The sequence below is a fragment of the Pelophylax lessonae genome, assembly GCF_965119305.1.
Source record: "Pelophylax lessonae genome assembly, chromosome: 13".
In the NCBI taxonomy this organism is placed as follows: domain Eukaryota; kingdom Metazoa; phylum Chordata; class Amphibia; order Anura; family Ranidae; genus Pelophylax; species Pelophylax lessonae.
In genome coordinates this window covers 123,741,863-123,764,729 of record NC_138780.1, presented here as the reverse complement: position 1 = coordinate 123,764,729, position 22,867 = coordinate 123,741,863, and the positions used below count along the sequence as shown (strand labels likewise).

At 41.9% G+C, this 22,867-nt stretch overlaps 1 protein-coding gene across 1 annotated transcript in view; it reads left to right on the top strand.

The window, feature by feature from the left end:
- The window catches only part of ITPKA (inositol-trisphosphate 3-kinase A), a 201,458-nt gene extending 180,422 nt beyond the window's left edge, over positions 1-21,036 (top strand). The window contains exon 7 of the mRNA XM_082275020.1: positions 20,287-21,036. Within this exon, the coding sequence (XP_082131146.1) occupies positions 20,287-20,487 (201 nt within the window). The 3' untranslated portion in view covers positions 20,488-21,036. The remainder of the gene's footprint in view (positions 1-20,286) is intronic.
- Positions 21,037-22,867: the final 1,831 nt, after the last annotated feature.

Below are 22,867 nucleotides of genomic sequence, written 5' to 3'. Positions count from 1 at the left end.
ATAAAGAAAGGGTTTAAAAACCACAGCCTTTCCCACCATTTCAAATTGTTCCATCATAGTGACCCCACCCTCTTGTCCTTCTGTGCCATAGACAAAATAGAACCCCACTGGAGGGGTGGCAACCTAAAAAAAGCAGTGTCACAAAATGAGACCCAGTGGATCCATCGTTTGGAGACACTCAAACCCAAAGGATTGAACGTAGACTTAGATGTTAACTGTTTCCTATCCAATTGGTAGCCCTCCCAAAATATTTTTTATTCCTTTAATGGTAAAAATGCATATAATACAATCTCCTCTCAACTGTTTTTAATCAACTCTTTATTTATTAGTTTTAGTATAGAAATTTACATCTGACTATGTATACTATTATATTAATACATTCCTCCAATGACCATTTTTCCTCTCCATACACATATATATATGTTTTTAGAACTCAAGATTATATATCAATTTTTACATAATGGTTCCAATGATTTGTGCATATCATATTAATAAAATATTAATTGTCCCAATATTTATAGGAATATATTATAGGTTTTTCTATTAATATAATTTCTTATCATTAATATATTTTTTAATGTTTATTCAAGATTGATTTTAACGTTTTTTTATTTTATTTTTTTAATATTTTTATTATCATTATTAAACTTAGTAATAAAATTGAATAATTAGATAATGAGAACACAATAAAATATTAATATTTCTAATGTTTTTAATATTGTAAAACAGCAGGATTAACAATGGGTTAAATAAGCTTTGTGTACAGGAAGTGATGCCCGGACGTATCAATCGTTCATGAATATTATGGATTTATCAATTAAATAACAAAGGTTATAGATGAGTAATTCCACTATAACAATACCATTAGATAAGCTATATGGTTTACGATCGATTGTTAAAGTATAAACAATTAGATTCCGGAAATTAGCATCGAGAGGCTACGATATAAAGAGCCTCCGCTAACAGGAAGTGATGTCTTTGAAGACGCTGTATTGACGGCGAAACGCGTTGACGCACTTCCGGTTGCGGACCAAAACAAACGTCACTTCCGGTCAGGAACTTCCTGTGTGTGGAACGCACGCCGCGAGCGGCGCCACACGAGTTCCCTGTATATGCCTGAGTTCTATTTATGCTTGTAAGTACCCATCTGAACATTTTTTGGCAATAAAAATTGTTCATACTTACTTCACCATGTATGGCCATTCTTTTGTTTAACGGTGGAAGCGGAAGCTGACCCAAAAAAGTTCCAAGGCTACATAGGAGAAGTTCTGGTCCTGTAAAGATCCCGGGCAATGTGCAATAATTTTGAAGGTCTATTATTATCTGCAATCTGGTGAGTGGGGAACCTTGAGGGGCACCATATCACTCTGCAAGCACCTTAATTATTTGGCACCTTGGCACCTTAATTGGATCACTTTAAGGACTTTTTTTCAAGCACTGAATATTTATTTGGACTATTTCTAACCACTTATTTTGTTTATTGTGCACTAATATATCTATTTATATATTTATTTATTTGTTATTGCATAGAGTTTTTTTTAGCACATAGCACTTTTTTTACATTTGATCATACAGTGTGCACTTTATAAAATATTGAATATTGTATTCATATCACAGCACTTTACACTTTATTTGAGCTAGCGCTGCATAAATTCGTTTTTTCATCATATTTCCTAAGACTTTCTTAGTGTCTGCAGCAGCTGCCCATTATTGCATTTATTTTTATTTAAATTTTCACGTTGTGTAGCGCGGGTTTAATTTTTGTTTTTCACATGGCATTGAGACCTCTATAATCAATGCAGGGCCGGAGTGTACCATCCTTTTTCTCCACAAAAAAGAACCCAGCTCCAGCAGGAGAATTGGATTTACGTATGAATCCTTTCTCCAGATTTTCCTGGAAGTACTTAGACATGGCTTGGGTTTCAGGGATGGAGAAAGGGTATACTCGACCTCGGGGTGGTGAAGTCTCCGGTTGGAGGTCAATCGCACATAGGGACGATGAGGAGGCAAACTGTCAGCAGCTTTTTTGCAAAAGACATCTTGGAAGGCCAGATAATGCCGAGGGAGTATTGGTGAGGTAGTAACCTCAGCCACTGGTACACAGAGAGGTGGAGATACCTTAGGGAGACAGGTCTGATGGCACTGGGACCCCCAAGATAACACTTGGCCAGAGTTCCAATCCAGATAGGGTGAGTGTTTCTTCAACCATGGAAGTCCAAGAATGATAGGACTAGAAGACTTGGGAGGTATCAGAAAGGAGACTTCCTCCCGATGAAGGACACCAACATGCATGGTGATGGAAGTTGTTCTAAAGCGTAGGGGTCCGAAGGCCAAGGTCGAGCCCCATCCACTGCTGATACAGATAGGAGCATAGCCAGGGGGACTAGAGGAATGCTCAGTTCAGTGGCCAAGGACTGCTCAATGAAATTTCCAGCTGCTCCAGAGTCCACATATGCAGAAACTTGGTACGAATTCAGGGCCCAATGAACAGAGACAGGTATAACAAATCGAGGGTAAGTGGCAGAGTTCAAATTATGGTCTAGATCGCCTCCCTCTAAGCGACCTAGACCCGAGAGTTTCCCAGACGGACAGGGCAGGATTTTATCATATGACCCCCAGCTCCGCAGTAAAGACACAGGCCGAGTCTCAGGCGACGTGACCTCTCTTGTGGAGTGAGGCGTGTCTGGCCCAATTACATGGTTCTTCAGAAGCCAATACTGCGGGAGAGATGGGTCGTTCAGGAATGTTCTGGACAACAGGAGCGAAGTGACCCACCAGGGGTTGACGTGACGCAGTCCTTTCCAGATCTCGCTCCTGGAAGCGGATATCGATTTGGATGCTTGGGGCAATCAAGCCATCCAAGGTGATGGGTATAGTTCTGCCAGCTAATTCATCCTTGATACGATCCGCAAGACCTTGCCAAAAGGTTGCAGTAAGAGCCTCATTGTTCCATGCCAGTTCCGAAGCCAAGGTGCGAAACTGAACTGCATATTGACCAACAGTCGTGTTTCCTTGACGAAGACAAAGAAGAGCTCCAGAAGCAGATGAGGCCCTGCCAGGCACATCAAAGGTATTACGGAAAGCTAGTAGGAAGGCAGAGAGACTGGAAATGGTAGGATCTTGACATTCCCACAGCGGCGAGGCCCAAGCCAAAGCTGGTCCCGACAGGAGTGAAATCATGTACGCCACCTTGAAACGATCAGTAGGAAAGTAATGGCCCGCTAGCTCAAAGTGGATTGAGCACTGATTTATGAAGCCCCGACAAGCTTTGGGGTCCCCCGAGAAGCGAGCTGGCAGAGGCAGCTGGAGTTTTGCAGGACTGACCACTGCTGGAGGGACTGCGGAAGCAGAAGCGACAGGGGCGGACCCAGGAGCTGGAACGGAGGGATAGGGAGTAGGCACAATCTGCAGCTGATCCAGACGGGAGGAAAGTGCCTGCAGACACTGCATAATCTGTTCTTGATAAGCCTGCTGAACGTCAACTCTCTGCGCCAAACTCTGAAGTTGATCCAGAAGTGGCTGCGATGTCTCCGAGGAGCTCATGGCTTGAGCAAACTGTCAATGAGTCTGTGGTAGTGAGCCCTTATAGATCCCCAGCTCAGGATTCCCCAGGGCGCTGAGTCTAAGCCCCATCCTGCTTCTTCACCAGGGCCCCTGATGGTCGGGATGGACTTGCAGCAGACTGGAACCAGGTCGAAGCCCCCAGGTAGGCCCAGCTGAGGATGTGGAGACCGCTGGCGTGTGCAGGGTAAACAGGAGAATATAAGGAGATCCAAGAGACAAGCCAAGGTCAGGACAGGCAGCAGATGAACATAGACGGAGAAACGAAGCCGGGTCGGTACACAGGAGATCAGATACAATAGCCAAGGGATACACGGATGGGAGCTCAGAGAACAGCGATGTTGCTCAAGCAAGGAGCAGTGCACTGAGGATGTGTATATATAGGGAACCACACAGGGAGGTGACCCAGGAAGTAATAGACAGGAACAGGATATAACCCACAGTGGAGCAGGCGACGCCCATAGGAGAACAGAGAAGCCAAACACCACATGGGAAGGGAGGCAAGATAAAGGCAATAGCAGCAAGGAGGTAAGAGATACAAACAAAACTACAGGCTAATTTGTGACATCTGGGGCATAATATTTTGATTGTTGAAGATTTCTCTTAAGGGGACAGCGCACTGTGCTTTTCTGTTACACATGATGGATAAGTATTTGCCTGTATTTCTCAGCATTGAGGACACCATTGATCCTGACCACATCTCCAACTTCATTTGCATTTTTGTTACCTGCAGAAACTCATTATTGTACTGCTCTCCATCCCTTTGGTGAACAAACTGCCCCCTACTACAGCCAAATATTTCACATTTTGACTCATCAGTCCAGAGCACCTGCTGCCATTTTTCTGTACCCCAGTATGTTTTTGTGTATAGGACATGGAAATAAGGCTAAGCATCCCAACTATACATAAAAACATAGGAACTGGGGTGCAGAAAAATGGCAGTAGGTGCTCTGGACTGACGAGTCAAAATTTCGGTGTAGCAGGAGGCAGTTTGTTCACCGAAGGGCTGGAGTGGTACAATAATAGGTGTCTGCAGGCAACATTGGAGCATGGTGGAGGTTCCTTACACGTTTGGGGCTGCATTTCTGAAAGTGGAGTTGGAGATTTGGTCAGGATCAATGGTGTTCTCAATGCTGAGAAATACAGGCAGATACTTATTCATCATGCCATATCATCAGGGAGGCGTGTGATTAGCCCCAAATTTATTATGCAGCAGCTCACAGGACAGGTTCCACTAGGGCTGCATGAGTGCTGCCGGCACTGGGGAGCTACAGTTCATTGAGGGAACCATGAATGCCAACATGTACTGTGACATACTGAAGCAGAGCATGATCCCCTCCCTTCAGAGACCAGGCCGCAGGCCAGTATTCCAACATAACGACCCCAAAAATACCTCCAGGACGACCACTGCCTTGCTAAAGAAGGTGAGGATAAAGGTGATGGACTGGCCAAGCATGTCTCCAGACCTAAACCCTATTGAGCATCTGTGGGGCATCCTCAAACAGAAGATGGAGGAGTGCAAGGTCTCTAACATCCATCAGCTCCGTGATGTCATCATGGAGGAGTGGAAGAGGACTCCAGTGGCAACCTGTAACGCTCCAATGAACTCCATGCCCAAGAAGGTTAAGGCAGTGCTGAAAAATAATGGTGGACACACCAAATATTGACACTTTGGGCCCAATCTGGACATTTTAACTTAGGAGTGTACTCACTTTTGTTGCCAGCGGTTTATACATTAATGACCGTGTGTTGAGTTATTTTGAGGGGACAACAAATTTACACTGTTATACAAGCTGTACACTCACTACTTTACATTGTAGCAAAGTGTAATTTCTTCAGTCTTGTCAAGATATAATAAAATATTTACCAAAATGTGAGGGGTGTACTCACTTTTGTGAGATATTGTGTATGTATGTGTGTGTGTGTGTGGATATATATATATATATATACAGTGGGTACGGAAAGTATTCAGACCCCCTTACATTTTTCACTCTTTGTTATATTGCAGCCATTTGCTAAAATCATTGAAGTTCATTCTTCTTCCTCATGAATGTACACATAGCACCCCATACTGACAGAAAAACACAGTATTGTCGACATTGTTGCAGATTTATTAAAAAAGAAAAACTGAAATATCACATGGTCCTAAGTATTCAGACCCTTTGCTGTGACACTCATATATTTAACTCAGGTGCTTTCCATTTCTTCTGATCATCCTTGAGATGGTTCTACACCTTCATTTGAGTCCAGCTGTGTTTGATTATACTGATTGGACTTGATTAGGAAAGCCACACACCTGTCTATATAAGACCTTCCAGATCACAATGCATGTCAGAGCAAATGAGAATCATGAGGTCAAAGGAACTGCCTGAAGAGCTCAGAGACAGAATTGTGACAAGGCACAGATCTGGCCAAGGTTACAAAAAGATTTCTGCTGCACTTAAGGTTCCTAAGAGCACAGTGGCCTCCATAATCCTCAAATGGAAGACGTTTGGGACGACCAGAACCCTTCCTAGAGCTGGCCGTCCGGCCAAACTGAGCTATCGGGGGAGAAGAGCCTTGGTGAGAGAGGTAAAGAAGAACCCAAAGATCACTGTGGCTGAGCTCCAGAGGTGCAGTCAGGAGATGGGAGAAAGTTGTATAAAAACAACCATCACTGCAGCCCTCCACCAGTCGGGGCTTTATGGCAGAGTGGCCCGACGGAAGCCTCTCCTCACTGTAAGACACATGAAAGCCCGCATGGAGTTTGCTAAAAAACACCTGAAGGACTCCAAGATGGTGAGAAATAAGATTCTCTGGTCTGATGAGACCAAAATAGAACTTTTTGGCCTTAATTCTAAGCGGTATGTGTGGAGAAAACCAGGCACTGCTCATCACCTGTCCAATACAGTCCCAACAGTGAAGCATGGTGGTGGCAGCATCATGCTGTGGGGGTGTTTTTCAGCTGCAGGGACAGGACGACTGGTTGCAATCGAGGGAAAGATGAATGCGGCCAAGTACAGGGATATCCTGGACAAAAACCTTCTCCAGAGTGCTCTGGACCTCAGACTGGGCCGAAGGTTTACCTTCCAACAAGACAATGACCCTAAGCACACAGCTAAAATAACGAAGGAGTGGCTTCACAACAACTCTGTGACTGTTCTTGAATGGCCCAGCCAGAGCCCTGACTTAAACCCAATTGAGCATCTCTGGAGAGACCTAAAAATGGCTGTCCACCAACGTTTACCATCCAACCTGACAGAACTGGAGAGGATCTGCAAGGAGGAATGGCAGAGGATCCCCAAATCCAGGTGTGAAAGACTTGTTGCATCTTTCCCAAAAAGACTCCTGGCTGTATTAGATCAAAAGGGGGCTTCTACTAAATACTGAGCAAAGGGTCTGAATACTTAGGACCATGTGATATTTCAGTTTTTCTTTTTTAATAAATCTGCAACAATGTCAACAATTCTGTGTTTTTCTGTCAGTATGGGGTGCTATGTGTACATTCATGAGGAAGAAGAATGAACTTAAATGATTTTAGCAAATGGCTGCAATATAACAAAGAGTGAAAAATTTAAGGGAGTCTGAATACTTTCCGTACCCACTGTATATCCACACACACACACACATATATGGTTATATAGTTACGTAGTTAGGTTGAAAAAAGACACAAGTCCATCTAGCTCAACCAGTAAAAAAGAAAACACAACCATACAATCCCATATACACAATCCTATACCCCCAATTGATCCAGGAAGGCGAAAAACCCCAGCAAAGCATGATCCAGTTTGCTACAGCAGGGGGAAAAAATTCCTTCCTGATCCCCCGAGAGGCAATCTGATATTCCCTGGATCAACTTTACCTATAAATATTAGTTCCCATTTATATTATGTACACCTAGGAAAGAATCCAAGCCTTTTTTTTTTTTAAAGCAATCTATTGAGCTGACCAGAACCACCTCTGGAGGGAGTTTATTCCACATTTTTACAGCTCTTACGTGGAAAAAACCTTTCTGTATTTTGAGACTAAATCTCTTTTTCTCTAGACATAAAGAGTGTCCCCTTGTCCTCTGTAATGACTCAATACCAAGTTCCCTATATGGACCCCTTATGTATTTATACATGTTGATCATATCCCCCTTAATGTCCTTCTCAAGAGAGAATAAATTCAGTTCCTTTAATCTTTCTTCATAGCGGAGCTCCTCCATGCCTCTTATCAGTTTGGTTGCTCTTCTCTGCACTTTCTCCAGTTCCCCAATATCCTTTTTGTGAACTGGTGCCCAAAACTGAACTGCATATTACAGATGAGGTCTTACAGATGTTTTTTTTTTACAGGGGCAAAATGATATCTCTCTCTCTGGAGTCCATGCCTCTTTTAATACAAGAAAGGACTTTTCTTGCTTTGGAAACCACAGCTTGGCATTTCATGCTATTATTAAGCTTATGATCTACCAGAACACCCATATCCTTCTCCACTATGGATTCCCCTAGTTGTACTTCCCCCTAGTATGTATGATGCATGAATATTCTTAGCCCCCAAGTGCATAACTTTACATTTATCAACATTAAACCTCATTTGCCACATAGTTACCCAATAAAACAGTGGATTGAGGTCAGCTTGTAAATTGGAGACATCCTGTAAGGAAGTTATCCCACTGCATAGCTGGTTGTCATCTACAAAGACTAAAATGGTACTATTAATCCCAGACCCTATATCATTTATACCGATATTAAAAAGTAAGGGTCCCAACACTGAACCTTGGGGTACACTACTGATAACCTTAGACCATTCAGAGTAATAATCATTAAGCACTACTCTCTAAATTCTATCTTTTAACCAATTTTCTATCCATTTACAAACTGATCTTTTCAAGCCTGTAGAAGACTCTACCTTACACATTAGTCGTGTGTGGGGAACTGTTTCAAATGCTTTTGCAAAATCCAAGTTTACTACGTCCACAGCCACCCCCCTGTCCAAGGTTTTACTTGCCTCCTCATAAAAAATAATCAGGTTTGTTTGGCAACTTCTGTCTTTCATAAATCCATGCCGTCTGTTGCTTAAAATATTTTTTTTCCAGCAAGAACCCATGCATGTGGTATTTTTTTAAACTCTCCAATATCTTCCCAACTATAGAAGTTAAACTAACAGGTCTATAGTTACTTGGCAAAGAGTTTGATCCCTTTTTAAGTATAGGTACCACATTGGCACTACGACAATCCAGCTGTTCTGTTCCAGTCCTTAACGAGTTCCTAAAAAATTGAAACAAAGGCTTTGAAATGACAGAGCTCAATTTTTTTAGGATCCATGGGTGGATGCCATCTGGTCCAGGTGCTTTATCCACCTTTATTCTGTCTAAATATTTCTGGACCAGATCACTTTTGAGCTATTGTGAATCATTTTGGGCTGTGTCAATACCATCCTCATCATAAGCTCCCCCATGCTCCTTTGTATACACAGAGCTAAAGAAAGTATTTAATACATTTGCCTTCTCTTTGTCCCCAGTCACCCACTCCAGATTATTTTGTAAAGGACCTACATGCTCAGACCTGACCTTTTTACTATTATTATATTTTTTTTCCTACTATCTTTTGCAATCTGTCTTTCATTTTGAATTTTTGCATCCTTGCTTTCCTTTTTACATATTCTGTTATATTCTTTGTAACAATTTTAACAATGATAGTGTTCCTTTATTTTTGTATTTTTTAAAAGCACTTTTGTTATTATTTATAGCTTTTTTAATTTGTCTGTGAGCCACAAAGGTTTAATTTTGAGCCTTTTAAACGTATTGCCCATGGAAATATACTTTACAGTGAGCTCACATGCAGTTTTTTTGAAGAATTCCCATTTCTGTTCTGTGTTCATCAATGCCAATATTTCCTCCCAGTCTAAGTCTTGCAGAGCAGCCCTCATCCTTGAAAAATTTGCTCTCTTAAAGTTGTGTTTTTATATTACCTGTATGCGTTTGTTGCTTACAGCTAACATTAAATTAAATCATATTATGGTCACTGCTACCCAGATGTTCTTTTATATGAATATTGGTAATAAGCTCTGCATGGTTGAGATTACCAGGTCCAGCAGAGCAACATTCCTAGTCAGGGCCTCAATAAACTGCACCATGAAATTGTCTTTTAATAGGTTTATACATTTTTGCCCTTTAACTGTTCCAGCAGTACCATTACTCCAGTCAATGTCTGGGTAGTTAAACCCCCCCCATTATTATCACTGTCCCAGCCCTTGCAGCCCTTTCTTTCTATGCAAGGAGCTGAGTCTCCACCTCCTCATTAATACTGGGAGGTCTATAACAAACTCCAATGATAATTTTGTATGATGCACACCCATGTACATTTCCATTCATACTGCTTCAGACTCCTCACACTCTCCATCAGCTAGGTCCTCTGTCACACTCACTTAAGATCACTTCTCACATAGAGACAGACACCACCACCCCTCCGTTTTACCCTGTCTTTCCAAATGGTGAGGATTTGGAACCTCAATCAGGTTTTTCTTGCCATCCGTGCTGCTGTGAGCAAGATTTGTCCTCTCTGTTTGTCTTGGTGTCCACTGTCACAAGAAATAAAAGTGAGGGAAAATATAACATTCTGAGTTGTTGCCAGAATAGGATGTGGATACTTTTTCAGGTGCCAATTATCAAAGAGGATATCTTCCTCACTTTGGAGGCATTTGTGCTTCCCATCCCCTGTTATATCAGTGCTTGCATGTTATAAACAACATATCTAGGTGTGGCTTTTCATGTGCTGCCGCATCATAACATCATTACAATGCTAAAGTTGGTGGGGAAGGACGTACAACAACATCTGTTTTTGTACTGTCTGGAGAAACTAAAAGAACTCTTTTGAAAGAAAAATCGGCCATCCCTTTACTACTTTGAAGAGGTAAACACTAATACTGGTAATTTAAAATAATTTTATCTAGAATTGGCCTTTAAAAACTCATAAGGACTTCTAAAAAGAGTGGATGTCACCATCCAGTATGTTATACTCCATAAGATTACCCAATACTGTAACCTATATTTTGCAACCCATTTATAAAATGCAGGCTATGGTATTTAACCTATGACACTTCACTTAGCACATCAAAGAGAATGTCGTGATTTGGGGAGAGCCAGCCATGTGACTCCTGAATTATTTCTTTAACCACTTAAGCCCCGGAAGATTTTACCCCCATTCCGACCAGGGGGTATTTTACGACTCGGCACTGCGTGACTTTAACTGACAATTGTGCGGTCATGCAATGTGGTACCCACAAACAGAGCTTTCTTTTGGTGGTATTTGATCACCTCTGCGCTTTTTATTTTTTTGCGATATTAATAAAAAAAGAGCGAAAATTTTGCAAAAAAATGACATTTTCAACTTTGTCTTTTAAAAAATATCCAATATACTCAATTTATGTATTTTTTTTTGGCCAAAATATATTTAGCTACATGTCTTTGACAAAAAAAAAATTCAATGAGCATATTTTTATTGGTTTGCGCAAAAGTTATAGCGTCTACAAACTATGGTGTAAATACTGAAATTTACGCAGCTTTAATTTTTGACTGCCTATCTCATTTCATGAAGTGCTAAAATGGCAGGGCAGTACAAAACCCCCCCAAACTACCACTTTTTGGAAAGTAGACATCCTAAGGAATGTTCTGAGCTCATTAAATATTTCATTTTTTTGTCACAGGTGTTTGAAAAATGACTAAAAATATTTTTTATTTTTTTTTTACACAAAGTTGTCATTGAAATGATATATTGCTCACACATGCCATGGGTATATGTGTAATTACACCCCAAAATATATTCTGCTGCTTCTCCTGAGTACAGGGATACCACATATGTGGGACTTTTTGGGAGCCTAGCTGTGTACGGGACCACAAAAACAAATCCCCGCCATCAGAATTTCAAAGGGCGTACATTTTTCATTGCATTTTCTCACTACCTCTAACGGTTTAGGAGGCCCTGAAATGTCAAGATACCACAAAACCCCCCCAAATGAATCCATTTTGGAAAGTAGACACCCCAAGCTGTTTGCTGAGAGGCATGGTGAGTCCATGGAATATTTTATATTTTACCACAAGTTTTGGGAATATTACTATTTTTTTTTTTATTTATTTTTTTTACACAACGTTGTCACTAAAAGATAAAATTCTCACACATGACATGGGTATATGTGGAATGACACCCCAAAATACATTCTGCCAGTTCTCCTGAGTATGGGGATGCCCCATGTGTGAGACTTTTTGGGAGTCTAGCTGTGTACAGGACCGCGAAAACCAATCAACACTCCCAGGTTTTCTAATGGCGTAAATTGTGCATGTCACCTCTGCACTACCTGTCACAGTTTCGGAGGCCCTAAAATTCCAAGATAGCACAACCCCCCCCCCCCCCCCCAAATGACCCCATTTTGGAAAGTAGACACCCCAAGCTATTTGCGAGTCCATGGAATATTTTATATTCTGCCACAAGTTCCGGGAAATACATATATATATATATATATATATATATATATATATATATATATATATATATATATATATATATATATATATATATATATATATATATTTTTTTTTTTTCACAAAGTTGTCAGTAAATGATATATTGCTCACACATGCCATGGGTATATGTGAACTGACACCCCAAAATACATTAGTATAGGGATACCCCATGTGTGAGACTTTTTTGCAGTCTAGCCGAGTACAGGTCCCCGAAAACCAGTCCCCGCTTTCAGGCTTTCCAAGGGCGTAAATTGTTGATTTCACTCCTGACTACCTATCACAGTTTCGGAGGCCATGAAATGCCAAGACAGCACAACCCCCCCCCCCCCCCCCCAAATGACCCCTTTTCGGAAAGTAGACACCCTGAGCTATTTGCAGAGAGGCATGTTGAGTGTTTTGCAGATCTCACTTTTTGTCATTTGGAAATTGAAAAAAGAGGAAAAAAATGCATTTTCCTGTTTTTTCTTCATTTTCCAAAAAAAATGAGAGCTGCAAAATACTCACCATGCCTCTCAGCAAATAGATTGGAGTGTCTACTTTGCAAAATGGGGTCATTTGGGGGGGGTTTGTGCAATCTTGGCTTTTTATGGACTTCAAAAGTGTGATAGGTAGTAAGGAGTGAGATCAACAATTTACGCCCTTAGAAAGCCTAAAGGTGCGCATTGGTTTTCCGGGTCCTGTACGCGGCTAGACTGGCAAAAAGTCTCACACATGGGGTATCATTGTACTCAGGAGAAGCAGCAGAATGTATTTTGGGGTGTCATTTCACATATACCCATGGCCTGTGTGAGCAATATATCATTTACTGACAACTTTGTGTAAAAAAAAATAAAAAAAAATAAAAAAAAATTTTTTCCCCGAAACTTGTGGCAAAATATAAACTATTCCATGGACTCACCATACTTCTCAGCCAGTAGCTTGGAGTGTCTACTTTGCAAAATGGGGTCATTTGGGGGGGTTTTGTGCCATCTTGAAATTTCAGGGCCTCTGAAACTGTGACAGGTAGTCAGGGGTAAAATCAGCAATTTACGCCATTAGAAAACCTGAAGATGTGGATTGGATTTCGGGGGCGCGTACACAGCTAGACTCCCAAAAAGTCTCACACATGTGGTATCCCTGTACTCAGGAGAAGCAAAAGAATGTATTTTGGGGTGTCATTTCACATATTCCCATGGCATGCATGAGCAATATATCATTTAGTGACAACTTTCTGTAAAAAAACAACAAAAAAAAAAAAAATAATAATTTTCCCGAAACTTGTGGCAAAATATAAAATACTCCATGGACTCACCATGCCTCTCAGAAAAAAGCTTTGGGTGTCTACTTTTCAAAAAGGGGTCATTAGGGGGGTGTTTGAACAGTCCCGGAATTTTATGCTCAATCTTATCCACACATCACCCACTCTTCTAACCACTTGAAAACCAAGCCTTTTCTGTGCCTTTTTGTTTACATGAAAAAATATTTTTTTTTTACTAGAAAATTACTTTGAACCCCCAAACATTATATATTTTTTTAAAGCAGAGGCCCTATAGAATAAAATGGTGGATGTTGCAAATTTTTTTGTCACACGGTATTTGCGCACAGATTTTCCAAACGCAATTTTTGCGAAAAAAATACATTTTTTTTTAATTTATTGCACAAATACACTATATAATTCCAATTTTTTTGGTAAAATTTAAAAGATGATCTTATGCCGAGTTCATAGACCCCTAACATGACATGCTTTAAAAATTGCGCATGCCTGCGCAGCGGCAAAAACATATGTACATTTTTAAAAACCTTTAAAAGTCTCTACAGGTTACCACTTTAGACTTACAGAGGAGGTCTACTGCAAGAATTACTGCACTCGATCTGGCGATCGCGGCGATACCTCACATGCATGCTGCAATTGCGGTTTACATATGACACTAGACCACCGCTTGCGTGCGCCATTGCGCGCAAGCACCGGGGGTAAGGGGGGGGGCTCGATTTTTTTTTTTTTTTCTTTTGCTTTTTTATGTTATTTTGACACCTTTCCTTTAATTTTTTTTTTTTTTTTTAAATCATTTTTATTGTTATCATAGTGAATTTAAATATCCCCTATGATAGCAATCTGTGGTGACAGGTACTCTTTTTTAAAAAAAATTGGGGTCTTTTAGACTCTAGATCTCTCCTCTGACCTTAACGCATCTGACCACACCAAAATTGGTGTGATAAAATACTTTCCCAATTTCCCAATGGCCCTGTTTATTTCTGGCGAAACAGAAATCATAAAATGCTCGTAGCCTCCGGCATCTTAGGCCATAGAGATGATTGGAGCCATTCTCATCTCCAATTAGCTCTATGGTTAGATAATTGAACCACCGGCTGCACTCTCGGGTTAACCGGTGGGACAGGAGAGCCAGAGAAAAACCACGGAAGGCTGCGGAAGGCGGCGGTGGGGGGGGGGGGGGAGGCCCCTCCCACTGCATGTAAAAGCAGTCTAGCGGACAATTACCTGCTAGAATTGCTTTTACATGTAAGCCGACCGCTGGCTGTAAAAAACGATACCAAGATGATGCCTAAATCTGCAGGCATCATCCTGGTATAACCACTCAAAGTCCAGCAACGTACCAGTACATTGCTGGTCCTTGTTTGGCATATAGGTTTTTTTTTTTTCATGCAGCCTGTGGGCTGAACGGAAAAAAAGAGAACCTATCAGAAATCAGCACAGGAATAATGAGTAGTATTACTCATCATTAACCGCCCAAACAACCACCCACTGAATTTAATGATGGGTATACACGACACTATCCACGTATACCAAAATAGGATTTTAACTGCAGTGCTGAAATCAGAAAATCACCACAGCTGTTATCAGCAAAGGTATCCATATATGCTGAGCGCAAACACTGTTTGTGTCAGAATATATAAAATCAATGCGTGGTAGCCGACGAGTACCTGCAAGAGAAACAGGTCACAAAAGAATGAAAAAACAAAAAGTACATTAAAAAAAGTACAGTAGGAAGAGTAGAAGGACATATAAAATGACTGACAACAACAGTTTTTGGATCTTCATCATTAACCGCCCAAACAACCACCCACTGAATTTAATGATGGGTATACACGGCACTATCCACGTATACCAAAATAGGATTTTAACTGCAGTGCTGAAATCAGAAAATCACCACAGCTGCTATCAGCAAAGGTATCCATATATGCTGAGCGCAAACGCTTCTTTGTGTCAGAATATATAAAATCAATGCGTGGTAGCCGACGAGTACCTGCAAGAGAAACAGGTCACAAAAGAATGAAAAAACAAACAAAGGACATTGAAAAAAGTATAGTAGGAAGGAGTAGAAGGACATATAAAATTACTGACACCACAACAGTTTTTGGATCCTTTTATTTTTCTTTCTAACTGTTCCTTTATTTCTTGATTTGGGAGGGACTGCGATCTTCTGCGATCTTCTCTTCCAGCTTGGGTCTCTCAAAATGTCGATGGACATCCAACATCCTTCGAGACCCTGTGATTATGTGCCCTACACTGTGTCGTGCTGTACCCTACGCTAATAATCCACTAGTGTATGGTAGCGCTCGAAACATTCCCCGATGCAGAGACCAGGTTGGTCAGGACATTTGGGACAATAATAACGGGTGTCACGCCTAAATCCGCGCTTGCTACAGACACGACATCTTCTTTGGGGCCATCTTTGGGTAGGGGTACTCGGGAGGACATGTGAAAAATGCCTCTCATGCAGCCGGCTCACTGCATCTGGAAGGGGAAGTTGGGCAGGCATGCCTCCTGGGTACAGGTAGGCAAGGATGATCTCTTCCTGGAATTCCCGGAAAGATCCAGTTCGTCCTGACGCCCTGTATAGGACAAAGGCGTTCAGCATAGCCAATTGGTATAGGTAAACAGACACTTTTTTGTACCAGCGTCTGGCTTTACGGGCAACTAAATACGGCGCCAAAAGCTGGTCGTTAAGGTCCACCCCTCCCATATTAAGGTTATATTCGTGGACACAGAGGGGTTTCTCCATAACGCCAGTTGCCGTTGGAATTTGGATCGTCGTGTCTGGGTGAAGGGAGGACAGAACATAAACATCCCGTGTATCCTTCCACTTCACCGCAAGCAATTTGTCCGTTTTCAAGCAGGCTCTCGCCCCCCGACTAAGACGGGAATCTACAAGCCGTTGGGGGAAGCCCCGGCGATTAGGTCGCACGGTGCCACATGCGCCAATTTGTAAATCGAGAAGGTGACTAAATAGTGGCACGCTTGTGTAAAAGTTGTCCACGTACAAATGGTACCCCTTTCCGGATAAGGGTGACACCAAGTCCCAAACGATCTTACCGCTGCTCCCTATGTAGTCTGGGCAGTTGGGGGGCTCCACACAGCTATCTTTTCCCTCATAGACCCGGAAACTAACTGTATAGCCTGTGGCCCTGTCACACAATTTATACAGTTTGACCCCGTACTTGGCACGCTTGCTGGGGAGGTACTGTTTCATAGCAAGGCGGCCAGTAAATTTAATCAGGGACTCATCAACGCAGACAACTTGTTCGGGGGTAAACAAGGCTGCAAACCGCTGATTGAAGTGGTCTATGAGGGGCCGAATTTTGTGGAGCCGATCGTATGCAGGGTCTCCCCGAGGACGACAGATTTCATTGTCGCTGAAATGCATAAATCGCAGAATTTGCTCGTATCTCGTCCTGGACATAGAGGCAGAGTACATGCGCATATGGTGAACTGGGCTAGTGGACCAATATAGCCGCAATTCACTCTGTTTAGTTATGCCCATGTGGAGGGAAAGGCCCAGAAAGATCTTAAATTCGGAAACCGTTATAGGTTTCCAGCCCAATCGTCTGGCAAGGTGCGAATTTGGGTTGGCGGCGATGAATTGTTGTGCATATAAATTTGATTGATCCACAATAGATCTGTAAAGATCTTCCGTGAAGAACAGCTCAAAAAAGTTCAGGGGCGTAAAACCAGCTGTCTCCACGTGGATTCCAGGTTGGGCGGTGAATGGGGGAAGTACTGGCGCTGTAGTATCAGTGGGTTGCCAATTAGGAAATGCCAGCGCATCAGGGAGGGCACTATGGGCTCTACGGGCCTGTCTTCGAATACGCGGTGGCTGCGGGCCACTACTTGTGCTAGCCACCGCACCAGCTTCAACTGCACTTAGGGGACTCGCCACGTCACCAGGTCTTACTGCAGTGCTGGTTGTACTAGGTCCAGGTTGTACTAGGCCGCTGGCGCTTGCCAGGTCGCCAGAAAAATGAGCGGCACTAGTAACCACACTCTGCTCCATACGAGCACCCTGCGATTCCTGCATCTCAACAACTTCAGAATGGGGTCGGGTACGCCTGGGTCTAACAGGGACCCATCTGTCGTCGGAGCTATCTGTCAGGGAGCCGCTGCCGTCATCAGGTTCATATACTGACACTAATTCGGTCATTGTAGCTTCCCCATCGCTATCAGATGACTCGGTCAGCATATAACTGATAAGCTCTTCATCATTGTACGAACGTTTGGTCATTTTGGTAACTAAATTTACCCGTACAGTGATGCGACTCACAGGTAATAAAAGCACCTGGTTGTCGAAGATTATTTCAAGCGCTACAAAAAAAAACTGCTAATGCTAGCAGGGATCAGGCCTGACTCTGCTAACACAGCGGTTTTGTGTCTTGTGTTTTTTTGCAAGTGACAGTAATCTATTGATTACTACACTTGCCTGGGTGAAAGGGTTAAACGCGGGTGCTGGCCGGAATCAGTACTGATCGTGCAAACACCGCGTTTTGGGAACCCTAAACTATGGGGGCGCTAGTATAGTTCTGATCAGATCAGATATTGATCTGTTCAAACACTATACTAGAAATGGAAGTGTATGTGCGTGCGTGCGTGCGTGTGTGGCAATCAAGGGGTTACTTCTAAACTATGCGCCGGGGATCTGGGGGGGGGGGGGGTGGCGGGGACCCTAAACCTCCTTTGGGAAAGAAACTAGCTCGCTAGCACAACCTCAAGTCACAATGACACCAATACAAAATACAGTAAAAACAGTATATTATGTGTGTATTAGTGCTAATGTGACAGAGGGTGTAGGGGTTAACGGGATGTGATCAGGGGGGGATCAGGGGTTTAAATCTTTATTGGAAGGGACTGGCGGGTATCCTAAGGATAAAAGGAACGGTGGCAAGCGCTAAACCTGGTCACAAGTCACACTTATACGGGTATATAGAAAATGCTATATACTGTATACAGTGTGCTTTGTGGCAGGGGGTGTAGGGGTGATCAGGAGGGGATCAGGGGATTAAATCTTTATTGGGCGGGTGGCGGGGACCCTAAACCTCCTTGGGACACAAACTTAGTCGCCTGCGCTAATTCTGATCACAATGACACTAATACAAATATACAAAAACACTGTATATTACGTTTGTATTAGTGCTGATGTGACAGAGGGTGTAGGGGTTAACTAGCGGTGATCAGGAGGGGATCAGGGGCTTAAATCTTTATTAGGGGGGGTGGCGGATAATTCAAGTGGAAAAAGGGGGGTCGCAAGCGCTAGACCTGACCACAAATCACACTTATACGGGTATATAGCAAAATGCTATATACTGTATACGGTGTGTGTTATGGCAGGGGGTGTAGGGGTGATCAGGGGGGGGTCAGGGGCTTAAATCTTTATTGGGCGGGTGGCGGGGACCCTAAACCTTCTTGGGACAGAAACTTAGTCGCCTGCGCTAATTCTGATCACAATGACACTAATACAAAAATACAATAACACTGTATATTGCGTTTGTATTAGTGCTGATGTGACAGAGGGTGTAGGGGTTAACGGTTAACGGCGGTGATCAGGGGGGGGTCAGGGGAGATCAGTGGGTTATATCTTTATTAGGGGGGGGTGGGGGGTAATTTGAGTGGAAAGGGTCGCAAGTGCTACACCTGTTCACAAATCACACTTATACAGGTATATAGGTAACTGCTATATGCTGTATACAGTGTGTGTTGTGTCAGGTGCTGTAGGGGTTAATTGGGGGGGCGATCGGGGGTGAAATGTGCCTATCTAGCTGTGTGTGGGTGCTTGGTGCAATTACTCACAGTAAGATGTGCTCTCCTCTCACGCTGGATCCAAAAAGACCGTTGTGGGGGGAGGGCACATCTCCTCTAAGCCTGTGTTTACATTTCACAGGCTTAGAGGATGATCTGATTGGGCAGGACCGATCAACAGGTCCAGACCAAAAATGATTGGCCTGGACCTGATGACTGATCGGTTCTGAACCCAATCGAGCCATCGGTGGCAGCGGGGGCGCGCGGGAGCGCGCACAGGGCCGGCAAAAAGTGCTGACGTAGGCCTACGTCAGTTTGCCTGGCCGGGGCTGAGTGCCGACGTAGATCGTCGTGCGCCGGTCGTAAAGTGGTTAAACTCTTATTAATTTTTGTTGTACTGCACCAGATTTGGAGTCTCTAAGCCAGTGGCACACAAAGCACACTGTCATGCTTTTATAAATGTGTGGGGCTCCTATAATGTGTGGCTTTACTTGCCAGAAACTTGCAGATTGTTTAATAAAGTAGAACTGTAGTCCACTGAACTTACCTCTTCTCCAGCAAGGCACCATCTGTGAGGGCCCTTGCCACAGCTGATATATGCCTTGTGGTCTTTTGGGTTGGGAGTCTACAGCCATTTTACTTTTTAAATTTATTGGCACAGGGTGACGTGACTCCCATACATGCACACGGGAGTTCATTTATTTCGGCATCCACAGCCAAGAATATACACTGATTGGTAGACAGCAGAAGAGCTTTTATTGTAGAAGAGACATAAAAGGGTTGTTTTACTAAAACTGGAAAGTGCAAAATCCAGTGCAGCTCTGCATAGAAATCAATCATCTTTCAGCTTTTCTTGTCAAAGATTAATTGAGCAAGCTAAAGGTAAAAGCTGATTGGCTACCATGCACAGCTGTACCATATTTTGCAATTTTTTTAGTTTTAGTAAATCAACCGCATAGAGTGTCTTCTCCAATAAAAAAAAAACTGCTAGTTAACACATTTTCATTGTAAGGCTATGGTTCCAGTTTAGGGATCGTTTTCTTCTTCTTTAGGTCTGATCTACAGTTTTAGCTGCATTTTACAGCATATCTAGTTCTGTTTTTCATTTGTTTGAATGGAACCACTCCACCTCTGTTTTCTCTTCTCTTCTATCTTCTCTTCTCTTCTATCTACAGCTATAGTATTTTTAATAAAATGTCAGTTGATAATGCTACTAATGAATGAACATTTTTTTTGTTAGGTGATCGGAAGCTCCTTGCTGTTTGTACATGACAAGAAAGGAAAGTGTAATGTATGGCTTATTGATTTTGGAAAAACAACACTCCTGCCTGAAGGCCAAATCCTGAACCACCGTATACATTGGCAAGAAGGAAACCGGGAAGATGGATACCTTTATGGATTTGACAATTTAATTGATATTTTGGCGAGCCTTGCATCCTGATTAGGACAAAGCCACTAAGCACCCGATCACTACATTAGGATTTTTATGACATTTTGAAGTTTACTGTGATGGATTTTATCTTTGGGGATGGAACTACAAATGTTTTTAACTTTGGAATCACAATGCTTACAATACATAGCTTCTCCATACACTCATTTTACTGCAGATTCATGGACATGTTTTATACCAATTGACTCCTATATCCTCTCTTTGATTAGACAAGATTTGCACCAAGACTGAAACTTTCTGTTCTATTATGATGAAACACGTCTTTAATCATGGGATCTTTCCGACGTTGCCTTTACTTAACTTAGATAATTTATAGTTTTACCTTGCAATCAATGATGCTACTTTAATACTGTACAGAGTGTATTTTTATCCATTTTACTACTAGAGGTCCTACGCTACATGTACATTTAAAAATCTGGCTTAGAGCATTAGTGTTTTATGCTTTCAGGTGTGCTTGTTTGTTACCCCATTAAGTTTTTAAGCTGTATGTTTGATGTAATATGTTTTAAATGGTTAGAATGGCATTTTACGAAGCTTTGCAGCTTTTGATGGTGGTATGGGAGCATTGATCCTTGTTTTAGGAAAAAAAAAAAAAAAAAAAAGGTCCTTTCACAATATAAGAAAAAAAACATACTGGCTGGATACTGGTATAAGATTGCTGTCCGTTTTTACTTCTTGAGCTGCGGCAGTGGAATCAGTTAAGATGAACGTACACCGGTCATTTTCGTAGGTTCTCCTGAACTAAACTGCAACAAATTTTGCAGTCCCTAATGACCTGGGACAATTAAAAAGGCAAATTAGAATTGCATGTGTATACTCTTAGTATACCCACCCCCTTTATCCCAAGCATTTCACATATATGTGAAAATTGGTCAACCATGAAAGTCATGGAAGGACTACACAAGGGATGATTATAAGCAGAGGAAAGCAGCATATTATTTGATTATAATTGAAGTAGAGGCCCCATCTGGAAATGCCAACTATGTAGCCAGTAGCTCTCCGAATATTTTATTTAGCTTAAAGTGAATCTGTGCCCAGATCATGCACACTAAATTGTTTACATATTCTTACCAAGCAGTAATATTGCATTAAAATAAGCCCTCATTCATCTCGATATCTATAAGCAATGTGAAAATTTTTTTAAATAAATCTTAGGTTTTTTTTTTTCTATGAGAGAAGAATCTTGGTACACTACCAGCCTTGTAATATAAGCAAACAATTAAGCTGTCAGAAACACTGAAATCAGTCTTTGTTGTGATCTTTGATCATGAAAAACTTTGCGGTAAAAGTAGCTATAGTGATCGGTGAGGACTTGTTTTAAAGCTCATTTACTGCTTGTTAAGAAAATTGTTGTGCTCACAAATCTTTTTCCAGTGGATTTTTTTTTGGGGGGGGAATTTTGCCCACTACTGATTTTTTTGAGCATAACATAAATATGTGGACAGCTATTGCTGAACAATTTTAGAACACGCTATTTGCCTACCTGACCATCTGAAGTCAATACTTCTTGATGCAATATATGTATGCAAATCAGCAGTTCTGAACTCAGGTTAACTTGACTTGCATGTGCAGTATGTTCCAAGCCACTGACTTCCAAAAATATGTAGGACTATTTTTCCAATGAATGCAAAGTGTTTTCTGATTGGATGAGGTGGAGACTGTGACTTCAGTGCCCTGCTTCTCCACCTTGTCCAATCAGAGGATGCCTTGTATTCTTTTAGAAAATGCAAAGTGTTCCCTGAATGACGCCGTGCTGAGCAAATGACCTCCTGTATTTACAATACAGCAGGGCAGCTGCTCAGCACACGACCCAAAAGCTAGTGGAGATTAGATAGAAGTAGGCATGCTTACTACAGTGATATTTATTTTCCATAGGGATCCCACCAGTATGGCACATACATACCTACATTGGTCCAAGCTTGACCAATGTAAAAATTACGATACCTGGAATTCTATTTTATTATGCTAATGCAATTTAAAAGTGGTTTTTCAATATTTTTAAATCTTTAGCTTTCCCTAAACTCATGGTGATCATTCTTGTTCAGACACTTACTGCTATGGGATGACAACTGTGCTCCTGGTGAAAACTAGACAAGGTATGATGCCCACACACATTGCATGGGCATGATGCACCTCGTCATTATCAGGAAGCCTGCTCTGAGCAATTATGTGCAGCCAAAGCTAGAGCGAGTGTGTGTAGACAGGGAGTGGCTAAAAGAAGCTGGAGGAGATCAGAAGCAATTATATGCAAAAAGGTTATAAAAAAAGAAAATTAGGTGAAAAACGTAAAACAAAGTTGCTAATTGATGCATAGTACTTTACCAAACGAAAAGACATCCAGCTATACTTATGTCTACTTTAAAGAGCACTA